This window comes from Falco punctatus, assembly GCF_963210335.1.
Source record: "Falco punctatus genome assembly, chromosome: 11".
NCBI classification, from domain to species: domain Eukaryota; kingdom Metazoa; phylum Chordata; class Aves; order Falconiformes; family Falconidae; genus Falco; species Falco punctatus.
The window spans coordinates 21,336,027-21,358,376 of record NC_137591.1 but is presented as its reverse complement, the minus strand read 5'-3'; the positions used below and the strand labels follow the sequence as shown (position 1 = coordinate 21,358,376).

General features: G+C 39.2%; 1 protein-coding gene across 1 annotated transcript in view; it reads left to right on the top strand.

The window, feature by feature from the left end:
• The window catches only part of PLPPR5 (phospholipid phosphatase related 5), a 262,285-nt gene that overhangs the window by 174,312 nt on the left and 65,623 nt on the right, over positions 1–22,350 (top strand). Inside the window, exon 4 of the mRNA XM_080407158.1 lies at positions 1–22,350. This exon is cut by the window's left edge and continues 8,240 nt beyond it. Coding sequence (XP_080263284.1) covers positions 22,282–22,350 — 69 coding nt within the window. The 5' untranslated portion in view covers positions 1–22,281.

Below are 22,350 nucleotides of genomic sequence, written 5' to 3'. Positions count from 1 at the left end.
CTTAGTTGGGAGCTCCTAGCTGAGGTACTTCAGTTAAATAAATAAATTTGGATGAATCCAAGCCTTGGTATGCATTTTATCCTTCAGGCTATGCCAGGGAAAATCCGTCTCTTAGTGTGTCAGGATTCATTTGAAAAGAATGCATCTTAACTATGTAGCATTAAACTAAGACCCACTGTAAGCTGAAGTCTTTAGAATGTATCTTCAATTAACGTCATGCCAAATTATGTTTGTGGTGGAAACACACATATATGTAATTTCCTAGGAAATATGAAATCACAACCTTGTAGTTCAGAGTGGATTGCTCCTTGTTACAGCAGCTCATGTTTGTGTAAGGGTCTATCTGCTCTTTGATTGCAAAAGCACCCCAGGTAGGACTGATTTCATGGCTAGGCTGGTAGTCTGATCCACCATGGTAACTGGTAAATTTGGCTCAATGCAGAGACATTCTTCCTTTCTCCAAAATGGAGAATTTTGTTCCCCATAGATTTCACTGGGATAAAAGACATGATAAACCTGTAGGGGTTAAGCTTCCTGTCCTTTTTCAGTAAGAGCTAGTTATTTAACTGCACTGTAACATTAAACTCCCAGGTATTTATGTCCTGCATTATATGATGCAGAGTTTTAGTGCATTTGCTCTGAAGTATCTAATAAACTCTTAGATTTCTTTCTCAGTAATAGGATAATGGACCCCTTGAAAATTACTAACTTCGTTCTGGTAGTTTTCTGTTATTTAAAAAGGAGAAGAAAAATTTTACTCCCATTATCACAGAAACAAAGCAAACCAGAGAGGAAAATCTGCATGATACAGGACTGTGTTTTCAGCACCTCTCATCCTTAGCTTTAAAATTGACTGTAAAATGCTCATTTTGTATTTCAAATTGCTGGTGGTGTAATTAAAATAGATATTTTTACTGAGATTACATAGTCTTTTTTTTACAGTGCTAAGGTACTTTAGCATTTGACAGTCTTCAGTCCTGAATGTACTACCTTGTAAAAAGTTGTTATGCCTGTATTCACTCAAAATCTCATTTGTGCATGCGTAACTCACTGTATACCCTTTTCATGGCCTACTCCAGATCTCCCTTTTTTCTTAATAAAAATCAGTTAGAGGAGGATAGGGATGCACATTTTAACAATGCTGTGTTTCAAATCTTCCTGTTTTAAATTAAATAGATTTCTTGAAATAAATGGAAGTTTCAGGCAAAAGAGTGAGGAATCCTGTTTATACCAGGTTAGAGATATGTAAGACTTGCAGCATTCCCTTAAAACTTCACTCTCACCCCAATGCTGCGTTTCCTCTTTCTAGATTTTCTTCTTTCTGATCTTCCAAATTCATCAGGGAAATAAATATACAGTTGTTTTCTACCTGTAGTCCGAAAGAAAAAGGATGGTAACAGTACCAGGCATTGCATGGATAGGTACAGGGAAGGCTGTCATGAGAAAGCCTGCTGTTTCTGGCCTGTTCTGAACTGCAGTTTGCCTGCAATTATGGTTGTGAGATCAGAGCTTCTTCTGTCTATACATTCATGCTTTACAATACTAACAGTACAGTGGTCTGTCATATTACATGGGGCATTAGGGCAATTCTCTTTCCCTTTGAACACTTTTACCTAGTGAACAAATTACTTTGCCACATGTTACTGAACTTCATGAGGAATAAACACTCAATATTTTGGACAACTTCTCTACCAGAGAAAACCTTAATCTCCAGGCTACTCGTCATAAATTGAGAGTTTCTGAGTGTGATTTCAGCCTTGCTAGAATTTCTCTTGAGGGAGGGATGGTTTTTTTTTACAGTAAATACTGAAGAACAAAAATCTTATAGATAATAATATATCCCATATGCAAAATTGTCTAAATTTGGATAAAGCTGAAAACATTTATTTATCAAGTAGACAATCTCATAGAGAAATGACATAAAGATCTTAAAGAATTGAAAAGCAAAAAATCATGTGAAATTCTGTAGCAATATCATTGCTGTCCTATAGTAAACACTACAAAAAAGTACAAAACATATCAGTACACATTAAATTCAATGAGATTTTCTCATGAGGGATCAACATATCATCAGAATCCTTGGGGTCTTCTTTAGGCTTATAGCTCCAGACCACTTTCATGTCAGATAATGTCTGATGCCTGCATCTGTAACTGCTGTAACTCAGTTGTGCATACTGTCTGTGAAGGTTGCCCACATACATGTGTACTGCTCTGGGTAGCGGTAGGCCCACTCTTTCAGCTAAGCACACCCCTTTGTAATTTTGCCCTGTTTCATGGTTATCAATCCATATGCATATTTGTGCACTCACAATTCGTCTACTTATTGGAAACCTGTGAATAAAACTAAATAATAATGTATGGGGAGAAGGGAAGGAAAAGATGTACAATTGTACATTTGTCCTCTATTGTACAATTGTCTCCTACTGTACAATTAAAGACCACAAAAATAACTAAGTTACCACTGAATAAATATCCAGTGCTAAGCCCGAAGAAACCTTGCTCTTTTTTTTCTTAACATCTAAATATGACTATAATAAAAAAGAAGTAATAATTGTTTGTATTACCATCTAGACAACATATCTTGCAAAGCAGTATATAAAGGTTGGGGTATGGGCTCTGAATATTCTTGTGAAGAGGGTTTAATTTAGAATAAGAGCTAATCTCCTTGCAGTGGCAAGTACTTGTAAGGAGCAACTGTACTGCATTGAAGGGAGTAATTCCAGCACACACACAAAATCAGGGCAGATTGCTTCTGTATTTCATGTTAGGCTCAACTGAATAGCTGTTTCAAATGTTTGCACTTTGTGGTGGTATTATCCACACCTGGAACACAGTTTTGTCTCTGTTTGACTCCTTCAATGTTTTTTCTATAGCCTAGAGAGCCCTCAGTAAAGGACAAGGTGGGAGCAGAGACTGAAATCCAGACATTTTTTTTTTAATAACATCTTTAATGAAAGAGAGAACAAGAATTTCACTCTGTTCACTTGAGTAGAACAAGTTACATTATGTCACTAATAAAGAGTGCATGGGCACATGAACCCTGGCATGCTTCCTGCTCTGCTGTCTGTTTTTTACTGTGTGGTGGATGTGTCACAGGAACTAAAAGGACGTGAGCCATTTTATTTCAGTCCCTGCAGCTCCTCAGTGCAGGAACATCATAGATCTTTTTCTGTTAGGAGTAATGATGATTTCCAGACAATGGTATGAATGGAAAACATGAAGCTTATTTCTTCTTTCGAGTCAAAATGAACATCTTAACTCTAGTTTCAAGACAGAGGTTTATATTTGCTGTGATTGGACAAACTGTGCAATTTCCCTCTTGAGTGTGGGCTGCCTGCAGCACCCCGGGGCACAGTGAGCAGCTGCCTGTGTGCTGGCACAGGGGGCTGGAGTCCTCTGCTGAGTGCCAAGCTCTTGCAAACGTAATGGAGACGTTGGTCTCCTCTCTGTAATTATCTCTGCATTTTTTGTCATTTCAGGCTCTGCTCCTTTTCTCTTAATTTCTTTTCATGGTGCAAGAGCGTGCCATTAGTATTTTCACCCAGCTTCTCATCTGTTGGTCTGTGGGATCCGTATGCAGGGTGCGTGGGCAGGAGGCAGAGGCTGTGGGGACTGGCCCAGGCCTGCAGTTTGGGCAGGGCCACAGGGGTGAGGAAAGGGGGCCTGGACAGAACTGCTGCAAGGGGCGGTGGGCCCGGGCTGGGGCTGCGGGGTACGAGTGTGGGTGGTGGCAATGGTGGCTGGGACACAGCAAGGGTGACACCAAGGGCCATGTCTGCCTCTAGCCCTGGTGTCCAAACAGGAACTCTGTTATAGGAGATAGAAATATCTTGTCTGTTGAGTGTAATTGATCTGTAAAAAGTAATCAACAGTGATTTGCATTGCTTCTTCCTTAACTATGAAGGACTGTCAGTCATGTGTGCATAATCCTATTTCAGATGGCACCAGCAATCCCTGCTGGGATTTTCCACTGCATCAACACAGTGCATTTTGAAATTCAGAAGTGAATATGCATCAAACTTGCTCAACTAACAAAAAAACCACAAACATTTGGGCTTTTTTTTCCCCCTTCAATGAGTCCATGTAAACTAGAAGCAGTCACGAGCTATTAGAGCTTTTCATTTTTATTCTGTTATTTCTCTTACTCCTTGCAGCAGCTGCAAGCCGACTGGCACTGTCAGCAGCCTTTCTGCGTGCTTGGATCCCCCCTGTGGGCAAGTGCGTGCTGCCAGCCACCCTGGCACTCCCTAACCTGGCACTGTGCGGTGCCCTGGCTCTTCCTTAATTGCCTTTTAAACATAGTTTTGGTACTGTATCTTTCTTCAACAGAAGCCTTTAATTTCTTTAAAAGCGTGTAAGGTAGTTTGTTTACATTGATGCCTAATGCATATAGAAAATTCCTAAAGACTCTTGTTACTTTGCACGTGATTCTATTAATACTGACTTAACACACATAAAGAGTAACTAATGTTACTAAGAAGGACAGTGATGCTTTTTAATATTTTTAATTGCCTAAAATTATTTATCCTCTGGAAGAAATGAACCAAAGAGATTGAAATATGCAGTGAAATGCTCTTTAATGCATTGGGGAATTGAGTATATTATAAGAATGCACATAGATGAAATGCTGATTAGTATTTAGGAAGACTAATTATAGTTAAAGACTGCTCTACTGAGCATAGGCTGATATGCAACCTTCCTGTGTCTTCAGAAATCTTTAGAGTGTAGGAAACAAAACAGACTTTACCTTTTTTGAAATCTGGTACATGTGTATTTGTATGGCTTACAAAACGCTTTTTCTATGCAATGAGTGATGGATTGGTATGTAAATAAGGAGACAAAGCATCACACAGCTGTAGCAAAACTGGATGCAACTTCCCTGGAAAAATGGAATCTGATTTCTAGGGGCATTCATCTAACAGGATGAATCTGTGCAAAGCTTGCAGGATGTAGACAGTACTGTTTTTGCTGATGTCAAGGACCTAATGAGTGGGAATAAAGTGTACTGGAAGGCAATATATGGGATTTAAAAATAAAATATTCTATAGTTGCACATTTTTTCCAATAGGTTTTTCTTCTAATATACAATTCCAAACCCACAAATGATTTGTGGTTGTTGACAGAAGGCATTTTCTGCAGTAGAACTATTCAATTCAATTTATGAGTGATATGATACTTTCCCATATAGAACTTCACATACATTTGCTGGGGCATGCTTTGCATGCACTTGCAGCACCAAGAATATTTAAGCATTGGGGCATAAAGTGATCAACTACTCAGAATGGGAAGTTCATTCTTCTATCAAACAGTGCATTACTGGAGTTTAATGTTTTCTGGAGCAGTAGTAGCTGTTCAGAAAAGATAGAAAGCTAGATGGATCTCTGATCTTTTCCTGTATAGTACTTCTAATGTTCCTAAATTGCTACAAACAGCTACAATACAAAGAAACACTGCAAACGTTCCACAAAAATCTTGCTTCCTTTACACAGAATATTACATGGAAGGCAATTGGCTAAATCTCCAAAGTAGTAGGATTTGGTGCAGAGCACTATTTTTTATGAATATGGAAGATATCAATTAGGTGTTCTAGTATTTATTACAAAAAATGATAAAACATATTTCATACTCCAGCCACCAAAACCCCCCTTGCACAAAAGCTTTTTCTCTGAAAATAGAAAAGAGCGATTCCATTAAATGCACCAGTGACCAGTGCATTTCTGCTGAGGTCTCTGATTTGTATTGCTACAGCACTAGACAGCTATAATGACCTGCCTAATGTGGTCCAAGGTAGAGACCCAGGATGGGACCTAATAAAGTAGTTTGAAGAGGAAGATCTTAAACTGGTTACTGAAATATTTTTCTCTAACTGAAATAATTGACAATAAAGTGATGAAAAATAGGCCAAATGGGCATTTTCCTTCTGATCGGAATAGAGAACAATTAATTTAATGGAAATAATCAGTTGTACATCCAACACCAGATGTACCATTACCATAGTCCTAGAGTGAACAGAATCTAACACTTCCCAGATTATGACAGCAGGTAAGGTGAGGATTTTATTTGTCTTGGGTGAATGCAAAAATGACTTTCCTAACATTTAGTATTAAAATTCTTATTGAAAAAAAAAAGACTAAGGGGTCTTGGAAGAAGTGATTTCCACTAAATAGATGCATCACATATCACTTAAATTTTTCTTTAAGCTGCATACAGATACAGAACCATACTATTTCTGTCACACAAAATGTCTATCTGCCCACTATTTACCCATCTTCCTACCCCACTCAGACATGCTATACTGATTTTGTACCAGATTCACCCGCCATGATCATGCTTGGGATGTTCTTCCTATTACGTGGGGCCAAACTATGAAAAGACATGCAGCTTGGTTTGAGATAGGACTCTGAGAAGCCTATTAGTTGTGGCACAACATCACAATGATGGCTGTGCTCTTGATGGAAAATTATCATGTGGCCTTTGGCCTATGTGATGGAAGAACAGCAGTTTGTATGTCCACAGCTGAGACCTCTGAGAAACAGAGGTACCTTTGTCACACTCTGAGTAAATAAGGAAACAAAAGTTACATGGGAACATGAACAGAAGCAGGTATAGATAACAGTAATGGATGGAAAGACAAAAGGCCAGGTACTAGCTTTTCCAATTTCACAGTAACAGCTATAGCAGAAAGATCATGAGATTTTGTGTGGTCTTTCTTGAGCCACATCCCATATCCTTAGTTTGCTGGGAAAAGGTTTTCAATAATGAAACTGAGGGGTCCTAAGTATGTGTGAAATACAGGTATATAGGGTAATAAAACAAGTATGGTTCCTTGCAGTTATGCCTACTTGAGAAGTACGGCTGTAAAATTTTACAGAATTTGTTTTCAACTCCCTTCTGCCCAGCCCCTCACCTGAGGTATTTCTACAATACCATTTCTACAATACCATGGTATAACACGTTGGGAAGGAAACAACCTTGACAATGTATTTCATTTTCTAGTAGTGACAATGTAATTTTTTTTTTCTAGTAGATGTATTTCCTAATATGTGTCATGGGAGGTGGTTTTTTCTGGTGGTGTTTGTATACCATTCATAAAAATCAATCACAAATGGGTCTTCTTATAGGAACCATAACCTTCAGCTTCCTACTAGCTTTCTACTATTAGAGGTTTCTTTCGTGTACATTAGAAATACTTAGAAAAACTTATTCTTGGAAATCAAGTACATATTTACGTACCATTGGATAATCTGAATAAAGTAATTAACAAAGAAAAATGGAGAGACTTCTTGATAGACATTGGCTGGTGAAGAGGTAGTGTGGTGACATGATGAGTGACCAGCCACTGTAAGGTCACCCAGAGACATCCTCACGCTAGTGCACCAGTGGTGTCAGCAGTACTTATTCCTGCATAAATAGATTTTCATTTCCTTTCCTCTGTCTTCTTTAGGCATATGAGTTCAAAATGAGATGTTAAGTGACAGTGGGCTTGGCACTTCAAATAGGTACACCAGAAAATTTTTGCAGATATGCAGCAGGTAGGAATGAGCGTAATGGACTATAGTTTGTCGTGGTACTTACACATTTTCATATAGGTGCTTCTGATTTCATGAATTTTTTAAAAAAATTGCTCCTGATGTTGGGTACTGTAATCAAGCAGACCAGCTCTCTGTCTAGCCTACCAGCCATATTGTCAGTAAGAATGAGACATAGCCAAATTTTCAGTACAAAGAGGTTAAGAGTGCCCATAAATTCACATCACACTTGGAAATGAAGGCAGGTTTTGTGCCAGGGTTCTGCAGGCAGAGAGTAATGGCTTAATTGATTCTGTTACATTCTCCTCTCCACTTTATAGTTTTTCTTAAACTTATGCCTACCCTGCTCATAAAAATTCATTACATTTTACTGGATTTCAAAGATCCACTTGTGTATTAATTTTTATGTGCTATCCATTTATCTGGTGATTCTGGAGGGTTGATATTTTAAGCCTGGCATCATTTACAGGATAGATGTCTGTTGATTTTTAAATTACATGACAGCAAATTTAATGATTTTTTGTTACACTTTTTGGAATGCTTTGTAAAGGCATTCAAAGAGAGATGGCAGCATGGCTTACATTGTTTCAAATCTCAAAATATGCCAGGCAAATTGATATGGTTTTTACCTGTATAGTTCTCATCTATTTTCTTTTGTCTCCTATATTGATGTCATCTCTAGAAAAGCCTCTCAGGAGTGGCTATGTGATTATTTTTTGTTTCAGTGGGCCATGTGATTATTTTTTTCAGAACACATGGCATCAGCTGAGTCTTTCTTTCAGGTGTGAACTATTTAAGATAGGCATTATACAAGGGAGCCTACACATGCTTGTGCTGACCTAGATTTATCCTGGAGCTGGCAGTCCTCCTGCTGAACTTGGAGCAGGAGGTAGTGAGGCTGGTAATTGATGAACATTCCTGTGGAGTTCTTTCATAGCCTTCAGCTTGACTGGAGAAGAGTTCTAGTTCCTTCAGTGAAAATCTGTAGATGGTAGAGAAGTCCATTTTATCCCTGTCCTTATCTCCAACCTAACAGCCAAATTTCACAATTTTGACCAGTGTTTAACAGTTTGAGGATGGGAGCTGAGACCCAGAGCTTCTGAGGAGATAGCAGGAAGCTTTGCAGATTTGCAGTGAAGAGCGAAAGTGTCTGGCGTACCTGCATTAGTCCATTTAGTTGACAACACTAAGCTAGAGATCTGTAAAGACAAAGAGCCTCACTGCATAAGCCATATGTAGAAGTCTAAGAGGATGAGAGTATCTACCCTCTGAGAATTGATGGAAGCAGATATACAGTAGAGCAATAGTCTTGCAAGGGTCAATTCTCCCTTCTGTTGTCTTGCAAACACTCTTTAGAATTCACTACATATATAATAACAAGCAGGTGTTCAGAACACATTCAGGTAGCACTTCACTAACTAGTAAGCCTGGATGACACCAGTTTAACAGCTTCAAAGGCCATTTTTAAAAAGGTATAAATTATATCTCAAGAAATTCTGTCACCAAGTATTTGAAATTATGCACAAAAGTGTACAAATTGATATCCCCAAAGTAAAGGCACATACCTGCTCAGAAAATAGCAGGCTGTTGAGTTTTCCTGCACATTAAGGCCAAAGGTCCAATTCATTTCAACTGGGGCAGAGTAGGGGTGGGGGAGGGTAATTAGTCTTTTCTTTCTCTCTCTTTTTTTCTTTTCTTTTGAGTTTGGAAAGAACTGGGAAAAGTAAAAATAAGTCCTTATCAAGAACTATTAAGTTCTCTTCCAGAACCTTTCAAATATTACAATTCAAGTTATCCTTCAAATGTGAGTGTCAGATTTCAGTGTCAGGTAGTCACTGCCTGTTCTATCATTACTGCTGCTGCCTACCTTGAAAAAATTCTGTTCATAATACATTCTTTTTAAAGATATGCAGCAAGATGTTAATCTGTCTTTCCATCTATCTCTTGTACTGATTTTATTGCAATAGCATCTGGGCCTCAGGAAGAGACAGTAAATTAAAGTTAGTTAAATTAAAAACCTAGAAGAAATTAGTGACTGTCTGAGATGTTGGGATTCATTTGAACCCTTTTTTACTATGTGGTGTTTACCACTTGTGCAGTTTTTTGAGGGAAGTTAGCCAGAAGCCTAGTAGAAATATAAATCATAGCTGTAGCTAAATTGAAAGTGGATCGTGACTGTATCCACAGTCAAAAACTTTTTATACAGGGTGTGGTAAATTATAAACTATGTGCTTAATTGTGCAGAATCCATTTTAGGTTGCATCCCTCTTTGGCCACGCAGTTGTTCTTCCAGACTATGCTAAAGCTTTCAGTGGTTCATTCAAATGAATATAGGTCACTGCACATTTTCAAATACTGCCATTGTCACAGTAGCCTTTGTTAGCTAACCTAAATACTTGTAAAAATATGTCAGCTAAATATTTTTCCTTGTAAGTGTGGACCATATGATAATCTGAGCCTACACCTTTGTTCTTCCCTTATTTGTTACTGATTTTAAATTACAGGCCACTTACAACAGTGACTGCCTTTCCATATCTGCCTGGACAGCAGCTAATACATTTGGAGTATTATTGAAACTTTAATGAATATTACTAATTATGCAGCTTCTTTACAGACTTCAGCAGAGCCACAGGGCACTGCAACATTCATTATCACAAAGGAACTCACATAGTACATAAGACATTTGCAAGATGCTTTCCAACAGGTCTCAACCAGTTGAAACGTTTGACCCAAATCCTTGAAAGTCTGTTGACTGTGAAGGAAAAACACAGTTCTTAAAAAAGAAGAGAGGTGTTTTAATAACATTAAAATGTTCTAGTGGCAATACTTTAGCTTTCTTTTTATCTGTCTTAGATTATTTGACAGTAGTGGTAGGCAAAAGAACCTGGTTTTGATAGCAAGAGCACTTTACTCTTCATATGTACAGTATAAGCTTCCTGGACAAAGACATTGCTTCATGTGGTAAATTGTACAGCAATTAAAAATATGCAGCATCTTCTCATAAACAAAAAGTAACACACTTGCTGAAATGATATGTTAACTGTTAACTGAAAGTTGTTAGGAAGAGGCTTTTCTCAGCATGTACTTTTATGGACAAAGACATACATCCAGTCTCAATAGTAAGTTAGCATTACTTTTTTCCAGAGAACATGAACTTTATTTTTCAATCATTTTTATGATTTAGGTATATATTCTAGGACGTCACTTTATATTATACTGTCATTTCATGCAGTAAAGTTCTGGAAGCAGCCATGGACGAGACACTAACTTCCAGACAGCTTTCCAGCTCTCTAGTCTTCTTTTCTCGTAAGAGTATGGAGTTGAAGGGTTGTTTACCAGTATCAAATTAAGACCTCTGGCTCTTTGTCTGAAAAAGGGTTATGGAATGAAGGGTCATAGATCACTGTGTTCCTATTCATGCTCCATTGGATAAAGAAATCATTCAATCAGTAACAGGTACGTAAATGTTCTTATTCCCTCTTGTTCCATTACAAAGGCATGTTTCAATCTCAAACTCAAAGCACAGGCATGCTGAGTTAGAACAGAGGGTCATTTAGCCTGTCTCTGGTGTCTGTGCCCATTTAAGGATGCTTAAGGAAAAAGTAGAAGAAAGAGAGAGTATGTCTTAATGATCCTTCCCCTGAAAAGACATCCTGAATTTAGTGATTTATAATCTGAAATTTCATCTAGATCATCATGTTTAAAAACTGATCATGTCTTCAGTGAATGCATCTTAACTCTTTCGGGAGCCCTTTCACAGCTTTAGCTTCCACAAGAATATAAAAATTCCAAAAAGCTTTCTGAAACAGTACAGTTATTTTCTTAGCGATTCAATTCTTAACACCATAATAGCAAGATAAAGAAAGGCCAAACTGTGCTTCTCAACTCAAGCTGAAAGCTACACTGGAGCTAAGCTTTCATTGAAGAGCAGGTAACCTTGTATTTTCTAGTAACTGCCTTCAGGTAAGAACACTTACACGGACATTAGCCGATGGGAACCTGGGTGCATTAGGAGAAGCGTGGCCAGCAGGTCGAGGGAGGTGATTGTCCTCCTCTGCTCTGCCCTGCTGAGGCCACATCTGGAGCACTGTGTCCAGTGCTGGGCTCCCCAGTTCAGGAGAGACAGGGAACTACTGGGGGTGCCCAGCGAAGGGCTACAAAGGGGATGAGGGGGCTGAAGCATCTCGCTTATGAGGAAAGGCTGAGAGAGCTGGGGCTGTTTAGCCTGGGGAAGGGAAGGCTGAGAGGGGATCTTATCAACGCCTACAAATACCTTAAGGGTGAGTGTCAGGCCAGGCTCTTTTCAGTGATGTGAAGCGCCAGGACAAGGGGCAGGGGGCACAAACTGAAACACAGGGAGTTCCTTCTGCATACGAAGAAAAATTTCTTTACTGGGAGGGTGACAGTGCCCTGGAATAGGCTGCCCAGAGAGGCTGGGGAGCCTCCTTCTCTGGAGACATTCAAAACCCGCCTGGACACAATTCTGTGCAGCCTGCTCCAGGTGACCGTGCTTTAGCAGGGGGTTGGACTGGATGATCTCCAGAGGTGCCTCCCAACCCTGACCATGCTGTGGTTCTGTGATTTTCTGCAACTGATTTCCCAATATCCAACCAGCCAATTGTGGTGATTACGCACTTTCGACACTACTCAATAGAACTGCTTTTCACACACTGATTGTGATTTACCTAGATTCTGTTTCACCCACAGTAGCCCTTCTTATGTCTTTATAATCTGTCACATCTTTACTGTGAAATGAGATCTCACTGTATTAAGGTTTATATCCCTTTCCTGGCCAGCAAGTTCTTTTTGATGCTGGTATTGTCATCACAACTGCTATTGCAATATGCCTTCCTTCTAGAGGTTTTTTTTTTCCTTTATGCACATACATTTCAGGTGTTGCTTACTGTCTTTTTTTTTTATCACATTTTTTTAAAAGCCAGCTTTTGGCAGCTATGTCACTGACTCACCTGTTTTCTTTATCTTTTGTTTCTCACTACTGTCTCTTCCTTAAAAGGTCCTCCCTTTGGAAGAAAGTCCTTTGCTGAGTGGTCAAGCAACCTAAAACATTTTTTCTAAGATTAGTCATCAAGTCATCTTCCAGTTTATTTAATCTGGTATTTTGTGAATATTTCTTGTTTTGGGGCTGAAAGAATTCCATTTAAGACCAGATAAGCTAGTCTTCCCCAGCTGGCAGCATTTCGATCCTCTTCTCAATGGAATTTTGCAGTGACATTTTTGACCATGAAGTAGGATTAGTGGATTCTTCTGTTCTCCCATGATGACTTTTGTAATTCAGGACAACATATATTCTTTCTCCTGCCATACCACATATCTTTCTTTCCTCCACATCAGCTCTGATGACCTACTCATTGGCTCTAATGAAAATCCCCAATCATCCATGCACGTCTGTTTTTCATGTCATATATGTGCTTCTTCCCTTATCCCTCATCTGTGATTTCTTTATCTATTATTTTTGTCCTTTTCTGATCTCTGTCATGATCTTCTGTATAATGCAATTCATGGTCCAGCCCCTGCTTATTTTTATTGCCCCTTCCTCTCTTCTTACAGAGCTAGCTGCTCTTTCCCCCTTAGTGTGTCTGCCAGTTTCTTGTCTTTATTTCTCCACCTTGATCTTTCAGTTGGATGTGTTTTTGTTAACCTTGCCTTCATGGCACGAATTACTACTTTTCTTTTCTGGGTCTCTGTGTTTCAGATTCTCATTTTCTTCAGGGATCTACAATCTTTGAATCTTCCATGCTGCCTTTTCTTTTCTCCTCTGTCATGTCCTAAAACCCCTTTAAAAACTTGATTCTATGTACCCATGGCAACAGTCACTTCAGATTCTGTGACCAAATCAAGCACTGAATTAATTCTGCAGTGCTTTTCTTGTTTACCATATCACATAAAAATGGGAGAGCTGAATTTTCTTATCTGATGACTCATAACTCTCCACTAGAGAAGTCTGAGCGCTATTTCTTAGAGATGAGTGAACAACTCCTGAACAAAAAGTCATTTAGTGAAAGTAACTGGTTTTTCTTTTTTCCCAGTTATTGTGAAACAGAATCTGTTGGATTTTTACAAAGAGTAAATATTCACTGGTTGGTTAGGATGTGCTGAGCTTTGGAATACTCTTCCCAAAATCTTTAGAGAAGAAAGTCAGCAGTGGGCAACACATATCTGGAATGGTGAGGGAGGAAATAGGATAAACCTACTTTGTTCACCCATCTGTTACTCCCACAGATACTGCCGCCTTGTGCATGAGCGATGAAAAACATGTGAAACCATGCAGTAGGTTCAATTTGAAGGGATGGCTTTGCAAACCCTTGGCAAACACTACTACGAAGCTGCAAGCACCCTTCAGTCAATAAGAACAGCTACTAATAAACTTGACACAATGTATGATTGAATGCTATGTAGGTTCAGAGCCCCAACTAGCACGTTAGGAGACCTACACAGGTGTTACATGCAGAACATGCACATTATCAACTACAAAATTAGGAGTGAAATGCAGAAGCGGCTATGATACGTAGAAGGAAGCTTAATACTTAAGCAGGGATGTAGGTGTATACAGGGTTGATTGATCTTGTGAGATAAGGTGCTGGTTTGGTTTCTCATGTCAGTGATACTAGAAAGAAGCTGTTTATCTGATTATACAGATTATGGAGAGGATTAGTTCTTTTAGCAGAAGACTCTCCTACAAAAAAGATGCGTCCTGACCATCTGTTGCCAGATGGAAGTGTTCTACTTCTGAATCACTGGCTGCATATTTAGAAAATGAATCTTTCATGGGTAGATCCACAGCACAAACTGTTGTGATGAACCTCATATACACATGCTGAGGTTATATTTTCTGTTTACTTGGCCTTAAGTTATACTATGGCTATATACTCCTGTGAACATATTGTTATTTAGTAGATAGCAAATCCTGCAGTTTGCACCCACCCTCTGTGAGATGTCCTGGTTGCCTGAATAAGAAGTACATAATTTATCACTAAAAAATGCAAATACAACATAGAGGTCCCATTTCACTTTTACTTTGACATCTGTAAATTTATTTGAGGAGTCCGTAGGACTCAGCATATATACTTAAGTGGCCAGTGTGGGCAGTGTTTTAGTATTCAGGCAGGCCCAGAACACAGCCAATTGGCTCATACACCTTCATGTATAAGCCTATGCTTAAATTTCCCCTGTGAAAATAAGTCACATTTTTTTGTTATTTTTTTCTTTAAGATCTTTACTGTGATAGTGACTGTGACTGATCAGCCCCAGAGCTGAAGCAAGCAATGCACAAATGCTCATCTAGATCCTATATGGCACGCTGCAAAGTGAGTAGAGAAGGTGTGGCTGGCCATAAAGTACTTCAGGGACCTTAAATACTCAACTGAGCATTGACTGAGGCAATGAAGTGTGAGACAAAAGGTGCAGTCATGGATGCATCAGGCAAGCCTGACTTACCCACCACCTCCAAGCACTACCAAGCTTGACCCTAAGAGGCTCTCAGAAGCAGTAATTCTAGTGTCATCAGTGTGCAGCTAAAAAAAAAAATTAAATCACATAAATGTTTTATTTGTGAATTATTTGTTCAGAACTTTTAAGATTCAAGACTTGTTACACTGGATTTAAACCAGACTTGATATTACTACTCCGTTGCATGGCCTGTGTCATTCATACCTCACTAGCCATTGGTAATACACAGAGCTGCAGCTGATTTTGCCTTGCCTGTAAATCCATTCCTGACTGCAGAGCAAGCTGCCGACTAAGACTAGCTGTTTAAAACATTCCACATATTTAAATATTTTGATTCTAAATCAGAGATAAAAATGAAGACAATGAGCTATCCCAAGACCTATAGGGGGAATTATTCTTTCTCTGCAGAGATTCCCACAACCTGCCTGACTGTGGGAAGGTGTCTTTGTAGGTACCTTCTGAGTGGCAAGGGTTTCCTGTTATTACAGTAGAGGACTGTTGTCACATATGTGTTGAATGGGATTTTGTGTCAGCACCAGGATTTTGCTCCTTCACTTCAGTGGGATCTTTGTTTAAGTACAAAGCTATAGGATTAAGATTTGCCTTGACTTCACAAATGAAGTAATTTTATGAAATTCTTTTATTGGTTAATCCCATATTAATTTGTCTGCTTGCAAAACAAGTGCATTCTTCCCTCATCTTCTTAATGTAAAAATGACCTTGTTATTTCTGATAATGCAGCTTGTTGGGCAAAACTTAATCCTGTCGCTACAAACATAATCCAGTGAATCCTCTTCTTGCTGATAACACTTTTTACTATTTGAACACCAGTGGAAGCTTTTGATTTGGTGTCTGACAGGCTTCCAGGTCCTCCTAGTGTTAATCTTCAGATAATGAGTAATCTAAGGAAGAGAGGGATATAGTTTCTCTAGTTCCTAGCTTTCATCTTTCATGGTAATAAGATTGTATCTCAATACTGTTTCAACTGCTTTCCAGATTTTAAAAAAATCATCTTATTTAATTTCAAGACAGGAAAGCACAATTTAGTTCTCAATATCATCACAAATGTACACCCATCAGAAGGCCAGCAAAGAACGAAGAAACAAGAGACATTTGTGCAACATATGTGGAAATCACTGGGGAAAATATTGTGTTGCTGTATGTTGCACTGCCTCCAATCTGCTGATGACATTCCTCTCCACATTTCATTTACTCTTGACATAGATGTTGCTGTCCGTTGGCAGTCACTGATGGCCTGGCAGATGCTACAGGGACCTTGTTGGCTGTGGATTAATACACTTGTGAGATGGAAGGTTATTTGGAGGAAGTGGAAAGCGAGTAACTGTGCTGGGCTTCAGAGAGGAAAAAGCATCTGAGTTCATTACTAAGGTTCACCAGTTCACTCATGAATTTTCACGTAGCAAAAGCAGCCAAGAGTGCCTTTTCCTGCTCTCATCAGGGTGATATGCAATTGTTCTTCTCTCATGTGTCTCTCAGGTGATAACAAACTATTATTGCACAGTTTAGATTTCATTGGCTTCACACCTTGCTTTTGAATATACATGAAAATATTGACTTTGATCTGTATGATCTGTGTCCAGGTTAACTTAAACAGTAATTTCTCCCCCTCCCATCTTTACCATCAGTATGAGCTATGTTACTTCTGTTTCTTTTTCCTGTTATGTACATAAGATATATATTCTTTCTCCTATTGGGGAGAACTGCTCCTCATGTATTTCTTTTCTTACTCTGGCAGATCTGGAGCCTGAAAGGATCATCATTCCTATTTTTTCATTTTACAGCATTTTTCTAGGAGAAAAGCAATTTGGAAAAAATGACACATATTTGGCTGAGAACACACTCCCTAGCATTTTACTTGAAACAGGTATAGACATCAGTGTACAAAATTCTCTGTTTTATTACTCCTATCTGAAGATGAGTTCTTTGATATTCTGTAAGTTGGTTTGATATTCAGGTTACATCAGATACTAGACTTATCTTTATTCTGTCAGTTATTCAAATTCAACAGCTCATTTGCTCTTCGTAGAGTTAGGGTTAGCTTCACATTGCTTTGTCTCTCCTCTCTCCTCACACCCCAAAATCAACACCAACATCAGCATCACGGAAAAAAACCTTTTAATTACTGCAGCACCTAACCCTAAAATGTATGAGAAATCCTCTTGGAGGAAGATTGAAATTCTGGAAAACTTAATGAACTGTGTTCTTCTAAAGATTGTTCTGGATATACATTTCAGTTTTTCCACCATTAATATGGTTCAAGTTACAACAGTATTTTTCTCTGATGATTTTCCTCAGCCTTAGAGAAGCTAAATTATCAGCTAAAGCTAATCATGTAAGAATGCTTTCTGATATAAGAACAGAGACTTCATTAGCTGTGAAAGCCTGAGTAGAGTTTGAAAAAGCAGATGTCTCTGTACATATGCATGAAACAGAGAGGTAGCTGGACCATAGGCAAAAATAAAAAGAGAGATCTTCACCGACTGTATTTTCTCTGAGTAGAGTATCAACTACTGTAAAAATTAACTTTAAAAAGTGTTTTTTTCACTCCAACTAAATTCAGCAGTGACAAGAGTTATGAAATTTGGTATGAGATATGAAAGAGTTATGTTGTAAGTATGAAACTCTTCAAGTTTTCACTGTAACTGTAATTCTTGTGTAGCTGGATATCAGGACTGTGCCTTTGTGCTCATCAAGGCAAATACGCTGGCTGGTGCAGGAACTCTCAGCCTGGCCATCTGCAGAGACACAATAGTTGACATTTTGAAGCAATGGACTAGCTTGAGACAAAGTGGTTGACTGAATTCTTAGCCACCTTCACAGCTAAGTGACTAGTTGGTACAGGAACTATCTAGGTGGGAATTTTGAACTGTCTTGAAGGCTTCCCCAGGCAGCTGCAGCCATGCCCAAACCAATTTGTGTGTTTCAATATGTTGATTATCAACCTAGGCAGAGAATCTGAACCTTCCAGAGACCCCCCCAGCCAGTTCATCCTGCAAAATTGATCAAGCTGTATATAAATATCCTTTAGCCCACAAACTCTAAGCTCTCATGCTTTACATTCATGGGGCATACTCACCCTCCTTACAAGTAGACACTGATGATAAGTAGGTAGATATAAATGATACAAATAATAAAAATAAATGTCAGTATCTCAGAGGAAAGTATCTTCATTGTTTTCTTGCTCTTTTTCTTCATTAAAATGTCATCATCTTCTCCATTTTCCATTACCTTTAGGAAGACTATACAGATTTGGCACATAAAAATGGTTTCCTATCATGAAGATTTGCTTTCTTCTTAGCACAGTGAACTTATTTTCCTGTTTTCTTGACAAATTCAACATTCCCCAGACACATTCTCTGTTTACCTCCTGGCAAGTCACTACAGTTTTACCACGCTGGGGAGTATAAGTGCTACAGATAGTTCTAGTGAGCTTTATTTGCATTTTAGTAATTTTTTTTTTTTTTTAGTTCAGAGTGTATCTTTACATCTCCTGAATTATTGATAAGCACTTTTTCCTTGGTGTAGGTGAACTTCACCCATAAATGGAAAGAGACAAATTAAATAGAATATGCCATTTGTATTTCTAGTTGAATCCTAAGTTACAGGGAAACCTGTGATGGAACAGACATCTTGTAATGATACAGTAGTGTCTTAGATCTGCTTGGCACTTGTATAACAAGCTATGGAAGATGAGCAGCACCAGGCTCTCAAATTGCCTTCACACTGGCTTTCACCAAAAAAGGGGCATGCCAGAAGACAGTCATACAAATGGAAGCTATGGATAATACAAGTAGTAAAACAGTGAGAAGATTAGGGGCCTCCCTTTCAGAACTAAGGGCATTTAAGTTCATTTTGTGGCTCTGGCAGAAATGTGGTATAAATAAAACACTTAAAGTCATATTCAAGCTGTGAGCCCAAGTGCTTCCTCTTCTATTTCTGAGTAATGTTGAAAGTCCTTAGACTCTAGGCATCTTAGTTACATTAAAAGTCATTTAGAGTTACCAGAGCCCATTGCTCATGTCAGATTCAAAAGAGCTGGTCTCCCTGTGAACCTGAAGTACCTGAGCCAGTAGGCATGCCGCGAAATCACATATAGAATTTATTTCCAGGCAAAATCCAGGGCAGTGACTGCTTTTTGTAAAATCATTCTGCTGTTTTGGCCATGGTCTTGTAGTTAAAAGTTAAAAAAAAAATCACCCTAGAAACATGAATACAATTCTTTCATATTGAGGAGAGGTGCCGAGGCTTGTTATAAATGGAATGAATTTTGATCCAAATGGGATCAGAAGCACTGAGAGCATGTGTGTAACAACTGTGTGTATTAAGGATGTTCAGCCTATGGCTGCCAAGTGTGACATTCACCTGTGGCTCATAGCCGGCCGTCATTCAGAGCTGCAGTGGACCCCTGCTGCTCAGTCAAACGCTGCTGTCCAGAGCTCCTCCTGGAGGTGTGTGCCTGCAGTATTTCTAACAAAACTGCGGGAAGCACAGATGTGAACACAACTCCCTAGTCTAGCAGTGAGGCGGATTGGCGATGACAAGTGGCAGGGATAGGCTTGTCTGGAAAGTGATCCTGTAGGCTGCTGTTAGGCATACCCCCAGAACAGCAGCTGGAGGGAGGCAGGCTGCCTAATGCATACAGTGGGCTACTGCCAGAGAAACTGTTTCATAGGCTGCCTAGTAACTAGTTACATAAAAAGACTTCATATGACTAAAACAACTAATTCTTTCCCAAGAGCTATTTATAGGATTGCTTGTAGCATTTCAGCCATGTCCTCACAGATGACTTCTTGATGCCTCACTCAGACTGACTGATCCTCCTCTAAACTCATAGCAGCAACCTCTGGAAAGGCAATTTCACATATGGTATGTTTTTACCCTGTGTAAAGGGTGTTCCAGGCTCCAACCTGTGTCCACCTCCATGTTAGGGAAAAGAAAATTCTGGGACACACCTCAGGCTCTACAGTTCATCCCCATTTTGGTGCACTGAGAGCCTTAGGCACTGGCAGACACCCATCTGCAATACTTGTGCGACATTAACAAGAACATGTCTCTCCTTTGATGCTATGATGAAGCAGATGAATCTTAGGTCCTTTTTGTTCATGAGGTAACAGCTGAAGAGCAGCCACATATTGGTCCTTAATGCGCAGAGCTTGTTCTCTTTTCTTCAATGTGCTGTTAGCAGCCAATAAATAATAAATAACTGCTATGTTAGTGTCTCTTTGATGAGCTGAGCCTGTAGTCCCAATGTGCAGTAGCTGTGCATGCACATCTCCATATGCAATATTAATGGTTATATTATGTAACTGTATAACAGAGCGTAAAGAAGTCTCTGGGACTCTTGCCCGAGTGAGGGTTTGAATGGAGTATGAACAGCAGAGTTTGGCCCCGGATGCAAACAAGTAAACTAATCAACAGCAGAGCCACCATTTTCTATTTGCTTGGTAAATAAGTTCAGCCTTTAACAATCTGAGAGAGATTTCAAGAACATATGCCATACTGCTTGCTTATGAAACATTTTCTTGTTCGTTGCTTCTGATAAACACAAGCTGAATGCAGATAACCACTGCTGTGTTTGATAGCACCAAAGACTGGGCTAAAAAAGCCCAGAGGGACAGGGTGCCAGCTGAAAAGCTCATAGCTCCCAGGGAGACCCCAGCTGGTGCATACATAAGTCTCACTGAACAGAGCAACAGCTCTGTTTCCACTTTTCTACTAACCGACTCAGAAGGGGAGGAAGACACAGTGTCAGACTCCCTCAGCCACCTCCACGAGGGGAAGAGAGCATCAAAGATGCTCAGTGCATTGCTGGGAGCCAGGCTGCATGCACACATAGCATAATATGTTTTTCCGATATTGCTTGGAAGCATCTGCTTTCTCTTCTCTTTAGTGTGCTGCCTCCTGGACTGTTCAGCCCCAAGCCCTGTATGAAACATGTACAGGCACAGGCAGGGCACGGCAGGGGGAAGGAGTCAGCTACAGCTTGCTAAATCATCAGAGGAAGAAAGGGAATCAAAGATGGATTTGGGAGGCCATGAAAGAGAGCAAAGGAGATGCAAGATACTGGAAGATGTGCTACATGAGAAAAGCTGAATGAGGAAAAAGGAGTATGTGTAAAGGATAAAGAGAAACTGGAGGGGGAACACAAGGAGACTGGAAGGAAAGAACAATAAAAAGAGGAGTAAATGGTGAGACAGAAATGAAGAACAGTAAGGGGCACAGTTGAGAAACACAGAAAAGGGCTGAAGGATTAATTGTTCTGGTATATTTTAGGAAGAGACAGGAGAGAAGCTTTTAAAACTAGAGTTTAAAATCTTAAATAATCAACATAATAGTGGTTAGTGGATGTTTGTTTGTTTTAAGAAAGAAGAGAATAATCTAGAGGGCCTGCCCAGCATTTAGAATTTTCTGATTCTTGAAGATGCTAGCTCCTCTAGAGACTTTAGTCAATTCACTGTTCTAGTCATGGGCTGATTCCTAGGTTCATCACTTCCACCAGTGCATTGGTTTCTGCTCTTCTTTTGCTATGGCAGGGATTAGTAGTGCAGGTTTGTCTTCCAGGTGGTTATTGCTTTTTGATTTGTTTTATTTGTAACAACAGATCTGTTGTAAGGGACTAGGAAAGTTTTTGTAGCTGTGGTGTTGAGAATAAATATTCTGTGGATCCTTCAGAACCAGAAATCTACTGTACTGTGATTGCAAGACACAACTTCACAGCTTGGTAGTTCCTTCTAGTCCTCTGTTCTGTAGAAGCCTGGTAGATTAAAATTTTAGTTTTGAAAACTATTAAGCCTTTGACTAATGCCCTTTCAGCAAAGTCTTCCAGTATTAACTCCAAGAACATGCTAAAATTTATTTGAAGTCTATAGAATTAGAAAAGCTCTGCTGAAAAGCGATAAAGGATTTGTTTTGTTGAAGTATGCAGGGATATAATTAAAACAATTATACACAATATACACAATTATACACAATAGGCAATAAAACCTAACACAAGTCTTCGTATAGATACCATTAGTTGGAACAAAAATGGCTGGAATCCATTTAACAAAATAGTAAAGTCTAAATTAACTTGAAGCTCTTTCATACTGGAATAAAGGAGCACACATGAACAGTCCTCTTCCCTGTTGTAATTCTCACCATTCCTTATTTTGGTACAAACCTGTGTTTTAAGCAGGACTTTCACGGCTTGCTGTGGGCACAGTATTCTAAACAATGCTATCCTCTTACAGATGGACACACTACTCTGTTTCTTTCACAGGTGAACATGATTTCAAACAGCAGGTGTCAGTCTCAGAGAAGCTACATGACGTTGCCATGCTTCAAATTAGTTGAG